The sequence below is a fragment of the Mytilus edulis genome, chromosome 12 (assembly GCF_963676685.1).
Source record: "Mytilus edulis chromosome 12, xbMytEdul2.2, whole genome shotgun sequence".
Lineage (NCBI taxonomy): Eukaryota > Metazoa > Mollusca > Bivalvia > Mytilida > Mytilidae > Mytilus > Mytilus edulis.
In genome coordinates this window covers 43,959,919-43,977,013 of record NC_092355.1, presented here as the reverse complement: position 1 = coordinate 43,977,013, position 17,095 = coordinate 43,959,919, and the positions used below count along the sequence as shown (strand labels likewise).

At 35.0% G+C, this 17,095-nt stretch overlaps 2 protein-coding genes across 2 annotated transcripts; both read left to right on the top strand.

The window, feature by feature from the left end:
• Positions 1–10,011: 10,011 nt before the first annotated feature.
• LOC139497643 (uncharacterized) lies at positions 10,012–10,950 on the top strand. The gene has a single exon (XM_071285873.1). The coding sequence runs from the start codon at positions 10,012–10,014 to the stop codon at positions 10,948–10,950; it is 939 nt and encodes a 312-aa protein (XP_071141974.1).
• Positions 10,951–11,060: 110 nt separating this feature from the next.
• Positions 11,061–11,549, top strand: LOC139497642 (uncharacterized). Its single transcript, XM_071285872.1, has one exon. It carries the CDS (start codon positions 11,061–11,063, stop codon positions 11,547–11,549), a length of 489 nt encoding a protein of 162 aa, XP_071141973.1.
• The last annotated feature ends 5,546 nt before the right edge of the window (positions 11,550–17,095 follow it).

Here is a 17,095-nt window from a genome sequence, read left to right as displayed (position 1 = left end):
AGAGAAAACATAGAAATGTTTAATATATATATAGAAAAAAGATAGACCTGGTATAAGACATATATTTGGTTGTCAGAATTATATAATGCATATAAAATCACATATAAACTATAAGAAAGTATTATTAAAAGTATGATTTTAGATATTTTATGATCACGTGTTTATGCTGTATTTTGTTATGGTAAAGTGTTCATTTTGCAGCTCCGATTCTTTATTCTATTTTTGTGTATTTTTTGTATTTCAGTTAATCCTTTCATGTGTATTTAAAAGAGAATTGAAATAATAAAGAACATGTGAACTGATTCGTAACTAATTACTGATGGTATATTTGGGCCCACAACCCTACATTACTTTAATAGTCCGGCCGATCGGTGAAAAAATTGCTCAAATATTGAGGAAAGCACCAAATTTTGCATGATGGTACATTTTTGTGTACTAAGCAATATTAGCTATGGACCCACCCTCAACATTCAATATGGCGGCTTATTTCAAGATGGCTGCCATACATTTTAAAATATTTTCCAGTATTGCACGAGCCACAGTGGATTTGATGCTGGAAGCACAAAAATCAACAAATTTGAATGTATTGGTGTATTTTGCAAGATTTTGTTTTGATCTATCTTTGAAATTCAAAATGGCGGCTATTTTCAAAATGACCGCCTTGAAAAATAAGCAAATATTCATTATTGACCTGAATTTAAGCATTTTATTGATGTATAATGTCATTAAGTCTTTGTCCCATTTCTGCCCTTTTTGATTTTGCCTGGCTTGTCATTTCATACACAAAGTAGTAGCTTTCATAAAAAGCTGCAATAGTAGCTTTCATTAAAAGCTGCACTATTTGTTGTCTTGGGTCACACATAAAAGCTGTGATTTGGAATTAATCTGCCCCCAAAAATATTCAGTGCCTATTTTATTTCTTAGGTCGCAATAATTTGCAATTTGAGATATTAAACTGTGAATTGAGAATCATTTAAAATTTAACACATATCAGTGAAATGGCAGGAGTTGAGGACAACAAGGACAAGAACATTTAAATGCCAGAAACTGAATCACTTTAGGACATTGACAAACCCACAATAGAAGACTCTTTAACAGAGGACAACAAAGAAGTGACTATTAGGAAATATAATGTTCAAAGAAGAGCTGAGACTAACCGCAATATAAAACAGAGCGAAGCGCCAATTGATAAAATATATGTTGGTCTCCTTACGACGCAAGCTGAACAGAAAGAGGCAATGAATATTAATAACAAACAGCAATATCTCAGTAACGTTAGCAGTTTGTAGACAGGATAGACCACAAGGCTAGTGGTAATTGCTTGGCGGAATTGATGGTCAGACCAATAAGATAGTCAATGTTGTGGTGAGACGGATGGACAAGCTGACAAAAACTGATGAAGGAGACACAGTTCAATTCAAAAGTGTATTTAAACAGCAGGGTACCTTCCAACAACTGGCATCAACTGGCATCTCCAATACTGACTGCAGTGCCTACTTACGGTATCATCTCCGTCGAGTCAATGGCAAATCCTCCTCCCAAATTTATCACTCCACTTATGACAACCTAGTCAGCTCCTGAATCTCTAACAGACTTTCCATAACAGCAAGCTGACTCCACTGACCGATCCAGGAAAGGGCAGATGAAACCAAAAGAGTGTGGCAACAGCTCGTCTTCAGACACTTCATTCGAGAGAGAATATAGTCGATGGCAATAAATCTCGGTGCAAGAGACCGGAACCGAAGCCTACAGCTCCCAAAAAATGCAAATACTCAATTGAAGAGGATCCTTGTATTGGAAGGCGTTCATTTACCAATTTGAACGAACTGCCGGTAGATGACAATGGGAAAACAGGAACAATGTGTGTAGGCTCCCAGATTGTCAGGCCGATGTTGGCTTTGGGTACTCTAGCAAGGTGAACACAGATGATGATTCAAAGGCCAAAAGAAAAGTATTGGAGCAGAGCAGCGCTTCAACAAGGAAGACGATCAAACCAGATTGGAATCGAAGCATTCCTTCAAAGATGTAATTTAAAAGACAAAGAGTCTGCAAGGCATATAATAGAGAGGAACCTAGAAATATTCAACAAGGCGTTAAAACAATTGAAAACCTCAAAAGCCAACCAGATGGCGATATATGGATCAAAAAGTGCCAATTATGGCCATCGGCAAGTCTACTTTACTGACGGTGCAGTATCACCTACCGATAAAGGAAATATCAGTAGTCCTCTGGAAAATGAGGGGCATTAACTCACACAAATTCTCACAAAACTAGCTGATGTTATGCTTTCAACTAATCAGCATACCCGTGGATTAGCCTATCAATATAACCTTGTTCCTTCTGATCAAATAATCATGGAAGATCACCTGATCAATATACACGAGGTAAATCTCCTGAGCAATACAATCGCGGTAGATCGCCAGATAGAAATACACCCAAGTTTAATGCACATCGACCAGCAACACCCCCACTAAGACAGGGATAATAAAGTCCTTAAGGACAACGGTTAGCATCTCCACGGACAAACTCCAGAAATCCTGATTATTTCAGACAACGGTCAATTAACTTCACCAGGATATAGATTAGATCAAAGCGCAACCCCTCCTATATTGTCATCAGACGAACCATCTGAAAGAGCTTAGCAGTACAAGGTACTATACATGACCAGAAATTGAGCATGATTGTGGACACTGCTGCAATGATAACATTAGTGAATGAGAAATTAATTCCGGCAGATAATGGAGATTTGGAGACCGTTACGCTACATGGTTTGGGAGAACAGCTTGTTATTGAGAAGATTATAAAGAACGACTCTCGACATTGATAGAGTAAACATAAAATAAGATGTGTGTTAAGAGCCATTTTAACATACGATGTTATGCTAGATATTTTGGACACACTGAGCGCAGTGATAAATCTGAGTACTCCCACACTCAGCATCAACATTAAAGTGAAAAATGCGGCATTTGTTAACAGTGGAAACGTGATTTAAACTCAGCAAATTTGCATAAAACGAACCATCACTCAGAAATGACTGTTACCGTTTAAACTAAAAAAAGTGCTACCCAGGAGTGCATTTTAGGACCATGCTCGCTGACTAGTTGCGAACTGGTTTCGCATGTAGTTGGAAAAGGAAATAGTTGCCCCTTAACTATTTTAAATGATGGCAATCGTCTAATGCGCCTGAAGAAAGGTACGCCTATTGATTAAATAGAATAGTTTGACGATGTAGTGGGTACGGCAGATGAAAACGCGATAAGTGCCGTAAGACGTGGTATTGAAGAGACACGAGACAAAGTGCCCTCGGCACTGCCTTAAAGTTCAGATAAGTTACATAATATTCCACCACATTTAACCTACCTATATTAACGTTCAATAGACTCGCTTCAACATATTTCATTCCAATCATTAAAACTGAAAGCGTTTACAGAACAATTACAATAACATGTAACATATTGATTAACATTTTGAATTTCACTATTTGTTTTTGTATATGCAGCCATATTTGCAAATGTATGCGTTATATAAAGAACTAATTTTTTTTTTTTATATTTTAAAATTAATTGATAACAAATTCAAAAACATGAAGATCATTTTAAATAATCATTACTTTAATTTCCGTAATTAAATAGAATACCTTGCGGAAATTCTTGCTATTTTTAACGTTATTCCGCCATCTTGAATATGGCAGCCATATTGGATTTTTCAGAGTGGGTCCATAGCTGAAATCAAAGGGTATATGACCAAAAACTACTGTGCAAAGTTTCATGCTTTCCTCATCAAGTGAGCAATTCTGTCCTATATCTGCACCAATCGGCCGGACTAGTCCGGCCGATCGGTGAAAAAATTGCTCAAATATTGAGGAAAGCACCAAATTTTGCATGATGGTACATTTTTGTGTACTAAGCAATATTAGCTATGGACCCACCCTCAACATTCAATATGGCGGCTTATTTCAAGATGGCTGCCATACATTTTAAAATATTTTCCAGTATTGCACGAGCCACAGTGGATTTGATGCTGGAAGCACAAAAATCAACAAATTTGAATGTATTGGTGTATTTTGCAAGATTTTGTTTTGATCTATCTTTGAAATTCAAAATGGCGGCTATTTTCAAAATGACCGCCTTGAAAAATAAGCAAATATTCATTATTGACCTGAATTTAAGCATTTTATTGATGTATAATGTCATTAAGTCTTTGTCCCATTTCTGCCCTTTTTGATTTTGCCTGGCTTGTCATTTCATACACAAAGTAGTAGCTTTCATAAAAAGCTGCAATAGTAGCTTTCATTAAAAGCTGCACTATTTGTTGTCTTGGGTCACACATAAAAGCTGTGATTTGGAATTAATCTGCCCCCAAAAATATTCAGTGCCTATTTTATTTCTTAGGTCGCAATAATTTGCAATTTGAGATATTAAACTGTGAATTGAGAATCATTTAAAATTTAACACATATCAGTGAAATGGCAGGAGTTGAGGACAACAAGGACAAGAACATTTAAATGCCAGAAACTGAATCACTTTAGGACATTGACAAACCCACAATAGAAGACTCTTTAACAGAGGACAACAAAGAAGTGACTATTAGGAAATATAATGTTCAAAGAAGAGCTGAGACTAACCGCAATATAAAACAGAGCGAAGCGCCAATTGATAAAATATATGTTGGTCTCCTTACGACGCAAGCTGAACAGAAAGAGGCAATGAATATTAATAACAAACAGCAATATCTCAGTAACGTTAGCAGTTTGTAGACAGGATAGACCACAAGGCTAGTGGTAATTGCTTGGCGGAATTGATGGTCAGACCAATAAGATAGTCAATGTTGTGGTGAGACGGATGGACAAGCTGACAAAAACTGATGAAGGAGACACAGTTCAATTCAAAAGTGTATTTAAACAGCAGGGTACCTTCCAACAACTGGCATCAACTGGCATCTCCAATACTGACTGCAGTGCCTACTTACGGTATCATCTCCGTCGAGTCAATGGCAAATCCTCCTCCCAAATTTATCACTCCACTTATGACAACCTAGTCAGCTCCTGAATCTCTAACAGACTTTCCATAACAGCAAGCTGACTCCACTGACCGATCCAGGAAAGGGCAGATGAAACCAAAAGAGTGTGGCAACAGCTCGTCTTCAGACACTTCATTCGAGAGAGAATATAGTCGATGGCAATAAATCTCGGTGCAAGAGACCGGAACCGAAGCCTACAGCTCCCAAAAAATGCAAATACTCAATTGAAGAGGATCCTTGTATTGGAAGGCGTTCATTTACCAATTTGAACGAACTGCCGGTAGATGACAATGGGAAAACAGGAACAATGTGTGTAGGCTCCCAGATTGTCAGGCCGATGTTGGCTTTGGGTACTCTAGCAAGGTGAACACAGATGATGATTCAAAGGCCAAAAGAAAAGTATTGGAGCAGAGCAGCGCTTCAACAAGGAAGACGATCAAACCAGATTGGAATCGAAGCATTCCTTCAAAGATGTAATTTAAAAGACAAAGAGTCTGCAAGGCATATAATAGAGAGGAACCTAGAAATATTCAACAAGGCGTTAAAACAATTGAAAACCTCAAAAGCCAACCAGATGGCGATATATGGATCAAAAAGTGCCAATTATGGCCATCGGCAAGTCTACTTTACTGACGGTGCAGTATCACCTACCGATAAAGGAAATATCAGTAGTCCTCTGGAAAATGAGGGGCATTAACTCACACAAATTCTCACAAAACTAGCTGATGTTATGCTTTCAACTAATCAGCATACCCGTGGATTAGCCTATCAATATAACCTTGTTCCTTCTGATCAAATAATCATGGAAGATCACCTGATCAATATACACGAGGTAAATCTCCTGAGCAATACAATCGCGGTAGATCGCCAGATAGAAATACACCCAAGTTTAATGCACATCGACCAGCAACACCCCCACTAAGACAGGGATAATAAAGTCCTTAAGGACAACGGTTAGCATCTCCACGGACAAACTCCAGAAATCCTGATTATTTCAGACAACGGTCAATTAACTTCACCAGGATATAGATTAGATCAAAGCGCAACCCCTCCTATATTGTCATCAGACGAACCATCTGAAAGAGCTTAGCAGTACAAGGTACTATACATGACCAGAAATTGAGCATGATTGTGGACACTGCTGCAATGATAACATTAGTGAATGAGAAATTAATTCCGGCAGATAATGGAGATTTGGAGACCGTTACGCTACATGGTTTGGGAGAACAGCTTGTTATTGAGAAGATTATAAAGAACGACTCTCGACATTGATAGAGTAAACATAAAATAAGATGTGTGTTAAGAGCCATTTTAACATACGATGTTATGCTAGATATTTTGGACACACTGAGCGCAGTGATAAATCTGAGTACTCCCACACTCAGCATCAACATTAAAGTGAAAAATGCGGCATTTGTTAACAGTGGAAACGTGATTTAAACTCAGCAAATTTGCATAAAACGAACCATCACTCAGAAATGACTGTTACCGTTTAAACTAAAAAAAGTGCTACCCAGGAGTGCATTTTAGGACCATGCTCGCTGACTAGTTGCGAACTGGTTTCGCATGTAGTTGGAAAAGGAAATAGTTGCCCCTTAACTATTTTAAATGATGGCAATCGTCTAATGCGCCTGAAGAAAGGTACGCCTATTGATTAAATAGAATAGTTTGACGATGTAGTGGGTACGGCAGATGAAAACGCGATAAGTGCCGTAAGACGTGGTATTGAAGAGACACGAGACAAAGTGCCCTCGGCACTGCCTTAAAGTTCAGATAAGTTACATAATATTCCACCACATTTAACCTACCTATATTAACGTTCAATAGACTCGCTTCAACATATTTCATTCCAATCATTAAAACTGAAAGCGTTTACAGAACAATTACAATAACATGTAACATATTGATTAACATTTTGAATTTCACTATTTGTTTTTGTATATGCAGCCATATTTGCAAATGTATGCGTTATATAAAGAACTAATTTTTTTTTTTTATATTTTAAAATTAATTGATAACAAATTCAAAAACATGAAGATCATTTTAAATAATCATTACTTTAATTTCCGTAATTAAATAGAATACCTTGCGGAAATTCTTGCTATTTTTAACGTTATTCCGCCATCTTGAATATGGCAGCCATATTGGATTTTTCAGAGTGGGTCCATAGCTGAAATCAAAGGGTATATGACCAAAAACTACTGTGCAAAGTTTCATGCTTTCCTCATCAAGTGAGCAATTCTGTCCTATATCTGCACCAATCGGCCGGACTATAACGTATTGACTCTAAGTTATGGATATAGAAGCTATTGAACTTGGTGAAGAACAGACAGACATGGAGGAAGATTTAGACTGAGCGTCTGCAAGAAAAAGAACCTTTACAGAAAAGGGTAAATTATATGAAAAGAAAACAATCGATGACATGTTTGAGGCTATAAAGAGACTATGTGAAAACATTTTGTCATTCGTAGAAAAAAATGCTCCATTTGAAGTCATAAGAAGTACATTTTCACTATGGATAGATAAATATGAACATTATTTGGAGCTACATCAGAACTTTATGGCAAGAATAAGGGAACAAGAGAAGGAAGAGTACATTTATATATATGAAGACAGAGTAGCGTTTTTATGTGATTTCAAAAGGACAATTGAAAAGTACTTTTCTGATACTCAGAGCCAGACAAGTTCTAGTCATAGAGGTGACCATTATACTAGCCGTCAAGGTCCTGCGTCGCATCATAGTGACCAAAGAAGCACACATATCAGTCGTTCCTCTATATTAAGTAACATATCATCAAAAAAGCTAGCCGAAGAACAACAAAGAGTCGAATTAGAATTAAAGAAGGAAGCTTTGAAAAAGAAGAGATTGTTAGAATTGGCAAAAATCAATATTCAGATGGATGAAGAAGAATTAGATTTATCAACAGGAATTGCTGTATCAGATGCTAAGACAAATATATTAAACAAGTATGAACTGTTAGAAAACGTAAAATCAGAAACACAAAGCATACGTAGTAAGATATTGTTAAAGAACAAAAACAAGATAAATTTGCTAAAGTTAATTTAAATCCGCATGCACCACATTTTGAACCGAAAGTTCAGAAAGTGGAAAGGTCAACAAATAAAGGCACTACAAATATCGGTACAGCCACTTTAAGTTCTACTTATTACAAAAGTCCAATAACCGAAAAGAAAGAATATATCACAACTACAACTAATAGACAAGATTCTAGACCTACAGATCAGAACAACAATTTAGAAACCATTACTGCAATTGTAAAAATTTGAGAAAACCTATGCCAGAAATTAAAAAGTTCTCAGGTGACCCATTAGAATTTAGAAAGTTTGTGAGACAATTCACAGTTAAAATAGTACAAAACAGTGATACAGAAGATGAAAAGATGAACTATCTAGAACAATTTACTTTTGGAGAAGCACACAAAGTAGTGTCCGGCTTCAGTCATTTAAGTGGTGAATATGCTTATCGAGCCGCAATGGAACAGTTTGAGAAAGATATGGCAACAGTGAGGTTATAGCTAATGCCTTCATTAAGAAAGCCCCTGAATGGCCAACACTGAAAGCAGGTGATTCGAAAGGTTTTGATGAGTTTTCACTTTTTCTAATAGAGTGTGAAAATGTAGCACATAGTATTAACGCTTTACGTATCCTAGGGTTCTCAGAAAATATAAAGTGACTCATGTGTAAATTGCCGTTTCAACTTCTTGATAGGTGGAGAAGTGTTGTTCTTAGAAAAAAAAAATCGTCTTAAAGGACTTAGAAACAAGATGACAAAGAATCAGAAGTTTAAGGACGACTACGTTTCCTTTATGAACAATCTTTTCTCGAAAGGGTTTGCTGAAAAGGTACCAATAACTGAGTTGAACCAAGATGACGGAAGAGTGTGGTACATTCCTCACCACGGAATTTATCACAACAAAAAACCGAACAAGATTAGAGTAGTATTTGATTGTTCTGCATCGTACATGGGAGTCTCGTTGAATGCATTGTTATTGCAAGGACCAGACCTTGCTAATAATTTGATAGGAGTACTTTTACGATTCCGTACTGAAAAAGTTGCGTTACAAGGTGACATAGAAAGTATGTTCTACCAAGTTAAAGTTCCACTCAAAGATAGAAACTTATTGCGATTTTTATGGTGGCCAAATGAAGACATGAACGGCGAACCAGAAGTATACAGGATGACCGTTCATATTTTTGGAGCTGCATCTTCTCCAAGTGTTTGTAATTTTGCGTTGAGACAAACTGCACAGAACTATAGAAACCAATTTGAGCCACAAGTTGCAGAAACAATTTTGAACAATATATATGTAGACGATTGTTTAGTATCGACCGAATCAGACGAAAAGGCAATATCGTTAGTAGATGGTGTTTGATCTCTTTGCACAAAAGGAGGCTTTAATATGACAAAGTGGACAAGCACGAGTTCAACTGTAGTAAAATCAATACTAGACAAGAGTCGCACAAAATACACTAATCAGCTTGATTTTGAGAACGAATCATCCGTTGGACAAGCGCTAGGAGTATCTTGGTACATCGATAGAGACGTATTTGGATTTAAAATAAATACCAATGATCATCCTCATACTAAGCGAGGAATATTATCAGTTGTAAGTTCTGTGTACGATCCGTTAGGAATCGCATCTCCTTTTGTACTCAAGGTCAATTCTTCAAAATTTATGCAAACAACAAGTTGATTGGGATGAAGAAATTAATGAGACAGATGAGAAAAAATGGATCAGTTGGTTGAATCAGTTGAACGAGTTGCATAATGTTAAGATTGACAGATGTTACAAGCCGCCAAATTTTGAAAATGTAATGTCAACACAGATTCATTGTTTCTCGGATGCCAGTGATATCGGTTATGGCATGGTTTTCTATCTTCGTTTAATTGATAAAACTGGGAGGATTCATTACACATTTGTTCTTGGGAAATTAAGAGTTGCGCCTCTGAAAACAATTACCGTGCCTAGAATGGAATTAACTGCTGCAGCAAGAGTAGTTCGATTGAGCAAAGTTATTTTGCAAGAGTTGAATTACAACATCGATAAAGTGTTCTTTTGGACAGATAGTATGACAGTGCTGCGATATATTTTCAACAGAAATTCAAGATATCATAAGTTTGTTGCAAATTGTCTTGCTTTAATACATGAAGCTACCGACAATGCACAGTGGAATAATGTAAATACGAAGCAAAATCCACCTAACTTTGCTTCTCGTGGAATGACTATTTTGAAATTTCAACAAAATCCTCAATGGATCAGGGGACCAGATTATTTGTGGTTACCAGAATGTGAATGGCCACAAGTATGGATGGACTTGAAATTTCCAGATAATGACTCGAAAGTCAATCGAAAATCAGTGGTTAATGCATCAATTGTGGACGATGATTATGATGAATTTAACAGTTTTGAAACCTTGATTTCTCGATGTTCTGACTTTGACAAGTTGAAAAGAATTGTAGCTTGGTTGTTGAAGGCCGTAAACAACTTTAAGCAAACCACCCGAAGAAAAAACGACTTAGCAAATGAGAATGAAGATAAGTTACCTACACAAGCAAAATCCAAGCGACTAAATGAATCGAAGGAACTAGTCAAAACTCTGAATCAAAAAGTACAGGATATACACAACGCAGAAATTACTAGTATTCGTTTTGTTCAAAACCAACATTTCGATGATGAAGTACAGCGATTAAAAGCTAAGTTGAATGTTAAGCGAACATCAAGACTGTTTAAACTTAACTCATATATTGACGAAAATGGAATATTACGAGTTGGTGGGAGATTAGCAAGATCAAATCTAACCGAAACATCAAAGCATCCAATCATACTGCCAAAACAATCTACAATATCATATTCAATTATACAAGGAATTCATAGATCGATCGGACATTTAGGGGAAATGCTATTTTGACCGAACTCAGACAAAAGTATTGGATCATAGGTGCTAACGGTATAATCAAGAATATTGTCTCTAAATGTGTCATATGTAGAAAATATCAAGCACCCATCATGCAACAGAAAATGACGAATTTGCCCAGCGAAAGGGTGACTCAAGATACTGCACCGTTTACAATCGTTGGTATGGATTACTTTGGACCTTTTGCAATTAAACAGAGAAGGTGTACTCTTAAACGTTACGGCGTGATATTCACATGTCTCAAAATAAGAGCAGTACATTTGGAAGTAGCCGATTCCCTAGACACCAGTTCTTGCATTAATGCAATCCGGCGATTCATTGCACGCAGAGGAGTACCCAAAATTATTCGATCGGACAATGGAACAAATCTCGTAGGTGCGCAAAGAGAACTTAAAGCTGAAATTGTTAAATGGAATCTGAATCAGATTGACAATTTTATGCTTCAAAAGGGCATCGACTGGAAATTTAATCCTCCAGCAGCATCTTATTTTGGTGGAGTATGGGAGAGACTCATTCGATCTGTAAGAAAGGTTTTGTATTCTATTTTGCAGGAGCAAAAGTTGCGTTTGAATGATGAAAACTTGCAAACATGATTTTGTGAAGTTGAAGCTATACTAAATGGTCGTCCTATCACAGAAGTACCTAACAGTGTGAATGACTTGAATGTGTTAACGCCAAATGATCTTCTGCTTCTTCGTTCAGGAGAAAGCGCTCCTCCAGGGACATTTGATAAATCCGACAATTGTGTTCGTAGAAGGTGGCGAAAAGTACAATATTTGTCAGACTTGTTCTGGAATCGATGGACAAAAGAATAGCTTCCTTTATTAAATCAGAGAACCAAATGGAACAAGAAGGAAAGAAATCTTAAAATCAATGATCTTGTTTTTATTGTTGAAAACACTCCGAGAAATTCATGGACAATGGGACGCGTCTTGGAAGTCATTACGGACAAATTTGAAACAGTGCGTGTAGCGAAGGTCAACACTGCTTCTACTGTATTGACCAGATCAATAGGAAAACTGTGTTTGGTTCTGGAAGCTGATATGGACATTGTTAAATGATTGGGTTTTAATATTGATAAGACAGTATTGTTATTATTTAGATATATTTTGATATTTTGAAACCACTTAGGTCTATTGTGGTTAGATAATTGTGTTCTTGCATGACCACAATTAAGGGGCCGGTATGTTAAGACCAAAGTTGGTTGTTTAACTTATTTTTATTTGAAATCAACACTTTATTGTAAACAAGCATTTTTTAGCAAGGATTCGGTCTCCTAATCGAAAGAGTACGAATGTGATGAAGCTAATTTTGAAGTTAAACGTTTTTGAAGCTATATTAGAATACCATGGACAACCAATACGGTATGTTTGTTATATATGAGTCAAAGAATATGTTTATTTAATAGAAGTTTTTTGGTAAACTATTATAACAGCATTTTGACCATTTTATCGTAACTTTTGAGACGCTGTAAATTGTAAACGAGAAAACATCGAAATGTTTGATATATATATAGAAAAAAAGATAGACCTGGTATAAGACATATATTTGGTTGTCAGCATTATATAATGCATATAAAATCACACATAAACTATAAGAAAGTATTATTACAAGTATGATTTTAGATATTTTATGATCACGTGTTTTTGTTATGGTAAAGTGTTCATTTTGCTGTTCCGATTCTTTATTCTATTTTTGTGTATTTTTGTGTATTTTAGTTAATCCTTTCATGTGTATTAAGAGAATTGAAATAATAAAGAACATGTGAACAGATTCGTAACTAATTACTGATGGTATATTTGGGCCCACAACCCTACAATATTCAACTGATGTTACGATGAGTCCTAATGTTGATTATAGTAAAAAAATAAACTTAAAGGAACATATATTGTGTAGCCTATATTTATCACGCAGACAACATAAGCAAAAGTGACATCTAAATAAAATCAACTTTTAACAGTATGATTTTCATGCATGTATTAACATATTTATGACATACGAATTTTAAAGATGAAGTTATATTTTAATCTTTCGCAGTGTGTTATACATCATAATTAGTGCTTGATGATGCAGATAAAATTGATAATACAAATGGGGAATATTCCAAAGAGACTACAACCCAACCACTGAGCAAATACCAGCCGAAGGCCGCCAATGGGTCTTCAACGCAGTGAGAAAATCCGCACCCGAAGGTGGACTTCACCTGGCCCATAAATAAACATGTGTACGAGTTCACTGAAAACAGACGGCATACTTAACTCCAAAAAGTATTAAAAAAACATATAAGACTAACAAAGGCCTAAGGTTCCAAACTGGGGACAGGTGCAAAAAATCGACGGGTTTAAACATGTTTTGTGAGATCTCAACCTTCCCCTATACTTATAGCAGACAATGAAGAATAAAGAAACACAAATCAATACGTACGGTAAATCTCAGTTTAAAAGAAATCCGAGTCCGATGTCAGAATAGGTTAACGAAACGATACAAAATAACAATGACACATATATTAAAAAAGGACTACTGGCAGTTGCTGACATGCTAGCTCCAGACCTATATTAAAATGATTGAAAGATTATATCTTCATCACATAAAAATCAGGCACAATACCTCCCGTTAGGGGTTAAGTATCATACCATCATAACATATATGAGAAGAATATATAATAACCCGTATCATGCCAAAAACTGGTTTTAGACTAAATGTGTTTATTCTCGATGCAAAAGACCCTATAAGTTATTCAATGTTAATACCAAAATATGGCATCCTTATAGACCTGAAAACAGTATCGTAACTACATTTCTACTAAATAAGTCTGTTTAAAGGTTTGGTTAATTTTAAGGTGAATGTTTAGACTTTTGTGCTTTGTAAAGAATATTACCATAAAATATTGGATGTGTATGCCTAAACGCACAAGACGTCTGCATGTTGATTTGTATTAAATGATATCCTTGTATAGATAATAAAATTTAGTTATTGTTTTGACTAGTTTGTGATATCGAAAAACTTGGTGTAGTAATAGTATATTTTTTTGCTATGCAAATCCTTGGTTATACAGATACATAGACGAGCGAATAAAACAAGCTGAGATAAATAAACACCATAAGATGGTGCCAGATAAACGTCACCATCTAAAAATGGATAATTAACTATAGAAAATATATATTAAACACATCATTCATAATACAATCGGCTAGATAGGTTTGCTACGTAGCGTTCAATTAGAATGCCGTTTACTCACACTTATAGGTTAATCCAAACTTGATTCGTAACCACCTTTCTCTACCTCATGATTCCTTGATTTAAAGAAAGGTATTTAAGTACCTTAAAACGTTCGTCGATTTGTAGATCTAATTCAATTTACGACTGGCTAATGCTAGTAAACAGATACACATTTGAAACATTAACAATAGTTTAAATCTTAACTAGAACACACCCGCGAAATCGCGGGCATTCAGAACGTAGTTTAAAGTATGTAAAGTGTTGTTGAAAGAATTTTGTGAAATATTGAATGACTGGAGAATTTCAGCAAAATTATCATAAATCATAGGTTATTGGGGACATGAAATTTTTTTTTTAATCCCTCCTCCTTTATTTCCAAAATTCCCAATGTGTGGTTTTCTATCAATTTCAATATGAATATACATTTAGTATGTTATGAACATTTAAGTAAGGAGCCTGCACTTCAGTGGTTGTCGTTTGTTTATGCGTTACATATTTGTTTTTCGTTCATTGTTTGTACATAAATAAGGCCGCTAGTTTTCTCGTTTGAATTGTTTTACATTTTCATGTCGGTGCCTTTTAAAGCTGAGTATGCGGTTTGGTCTTTGCTCGTTGTTGAAGGCCGTACGATGACCTATAGTTGTTAATTTCTGTGTCATTTTGGTCTCTTGTGGAGAGTTGTTAACATGGCAATCATACCACATCTTCTTTTTTTTTGTAATCAATGAATTTTGTAAAAGATTTAATGACTGGAGAATTTCAGAAAAGGTATCAAAAGTGCACATGAATAATTTTAGCGCTTATCTGTATATTATGAACATTCACTATATAAATAAAGTGTATTTACTTTCAATTCTAAGTTTTCTAATCGATCCATGGTGGTCATTGATATAGTATACAGACCCTCTCTATTTAATAAACTATGTGACCACCGTGGATAGTAAACTTGAAAATGATAGGAGATATAATTCTGAAAATACACTTTATTCGTAGTATATGTATGTTCAAAGTATACAGAAAAACGCAAACCGGAAGTCTAATCTGACTTAAAATTTTTGTCCAATGACGGGACAATATCCGGATGCCCTTTTTCTCGATTTTCTCCCAAAATAACCCAATCTGAATAATCATATGAATGGATGACAAATGCGACTATGCACTGTACCTATAGGACACAGAGGCGTATTGATTAATTTATTGTGGAAAGAAGAGAAGCGACACCCAAAATGAGGTCTTCTCGTTTAATAGTATAGATATTATCTAATAACAGATTTGTAAATGTTACTCATATTACTTTTAACATATTTAAATATAGACTCATATAATCAAATAAAAAATATGATGTTATTCGGTAACATATTTATTGATCGCAATCATTTCGTTTTAAAAAAATTAAAAAAATTTAGTCATATATCTTTTTTGTTCAAAATATTCATCAGGTATTCATCAGGTACAATAAAAATTTTACTTACGATATGCATATATGGCATACACTTATGTATATATTTATTCCAAGGTTGAACAATTAAATCACATTGTAGTTTAATGAAATGACTGCTCAATTAATTCATTCTAAATAGTATTTTAAACGGATGTATAAACATTTGTTAAATATCAGACAAATCTTATTGATGAGCTGTGGGTTTGTTTAACTGCGTTATCTTAATCAAGTACAGTTAACCTGGTATAAAACTATATAATTGGAAGGTATCCAACGCATAATCATAATTGATTAGTCACATGTCATATTCTTTTGACAACTATAATACGCAATGCCAATAACGGAAGATGTTATGGATGAAAAATAAAAATGGAGATATAAAATTAATATGGAAAATATACACAGAGGGATAAATTCATATCAAAAAGTTGTCTTTGTATATTTTTTAAAATAAGGATATGTGGTATGAGTACCAGCTATGAACCAGAGACATATAGCCAGAAATTTAAACTACCGAGTTACAAGATCCCGATTAAGAAAAGGCATATTCCGATTTTGGATTGTACAAGCTTGTTTGGCGACCCTCCTTTAATTTTGACCGTAGTGTAACAGTACAACATATGAACAAACTAATTGAATGCGTTGGTAAGATATTTGTTAATCATTTAAAACTTAATCAAAGTTGTAACTGTCTGAAGCAAAATTGCTTTTATGTTATTGATTAAGCCTAGATAGGGCCGTTGTCTGTGTCATCTTTGGTTTCTGTTTTACTACTATACGGTTTAATGGCATACGATACAGTTTTGATCCCGTATTTATAGTTTGATGAACATTTCTATATAGGCTAATTTTTGCCTGATTAAATCAAATATGTAATAAAAAATATACCTTCATGTTCTACTTTTTGAGTTAAATGAGGTCATATTTGCTATAAATTCGGATTTCTGGCCGTATTTTCCCTTTCGAAAGAAATCCATAACTTTTTTCTTTTAAAAGATAAACACAAATTGTTTTTTTGTTAAATAGTTTGTAATTTCTGTCTTTTATAAGTATCTTAAAAATTTATGCATTTTTTATTCAAAAGTAAGTCACATTTATCAAATGGTCATGAATTGAGAAAAAAAAAACGTATTTTTTTGCTGTATATTTATCTAATTTAAAAAACAATTGCACTATTTACAGTTTTATAAAATTTAGTCTACACAATTTCCCTGCAAAATGAAACAAAATGTCATTTTAAAAAATAGGGGTCCATGCACTCGTTTTCAAATTAAATCAGTTTGAACGATAAAAATCAGTAGAAAAATGCATCCTTTCCCGATATGTCATAGTTTGACGTCGCGAAAATAACATTTTACTATAGCAACGTCATTAACTCCCCCCCTGTAACTGTATCGTATGCCCTTAATCTTTACTGTCAGTTGAAGGACAGTGGAGAGTTAAGATCACATAAAGTCTTATAATATACAACTTAGCATA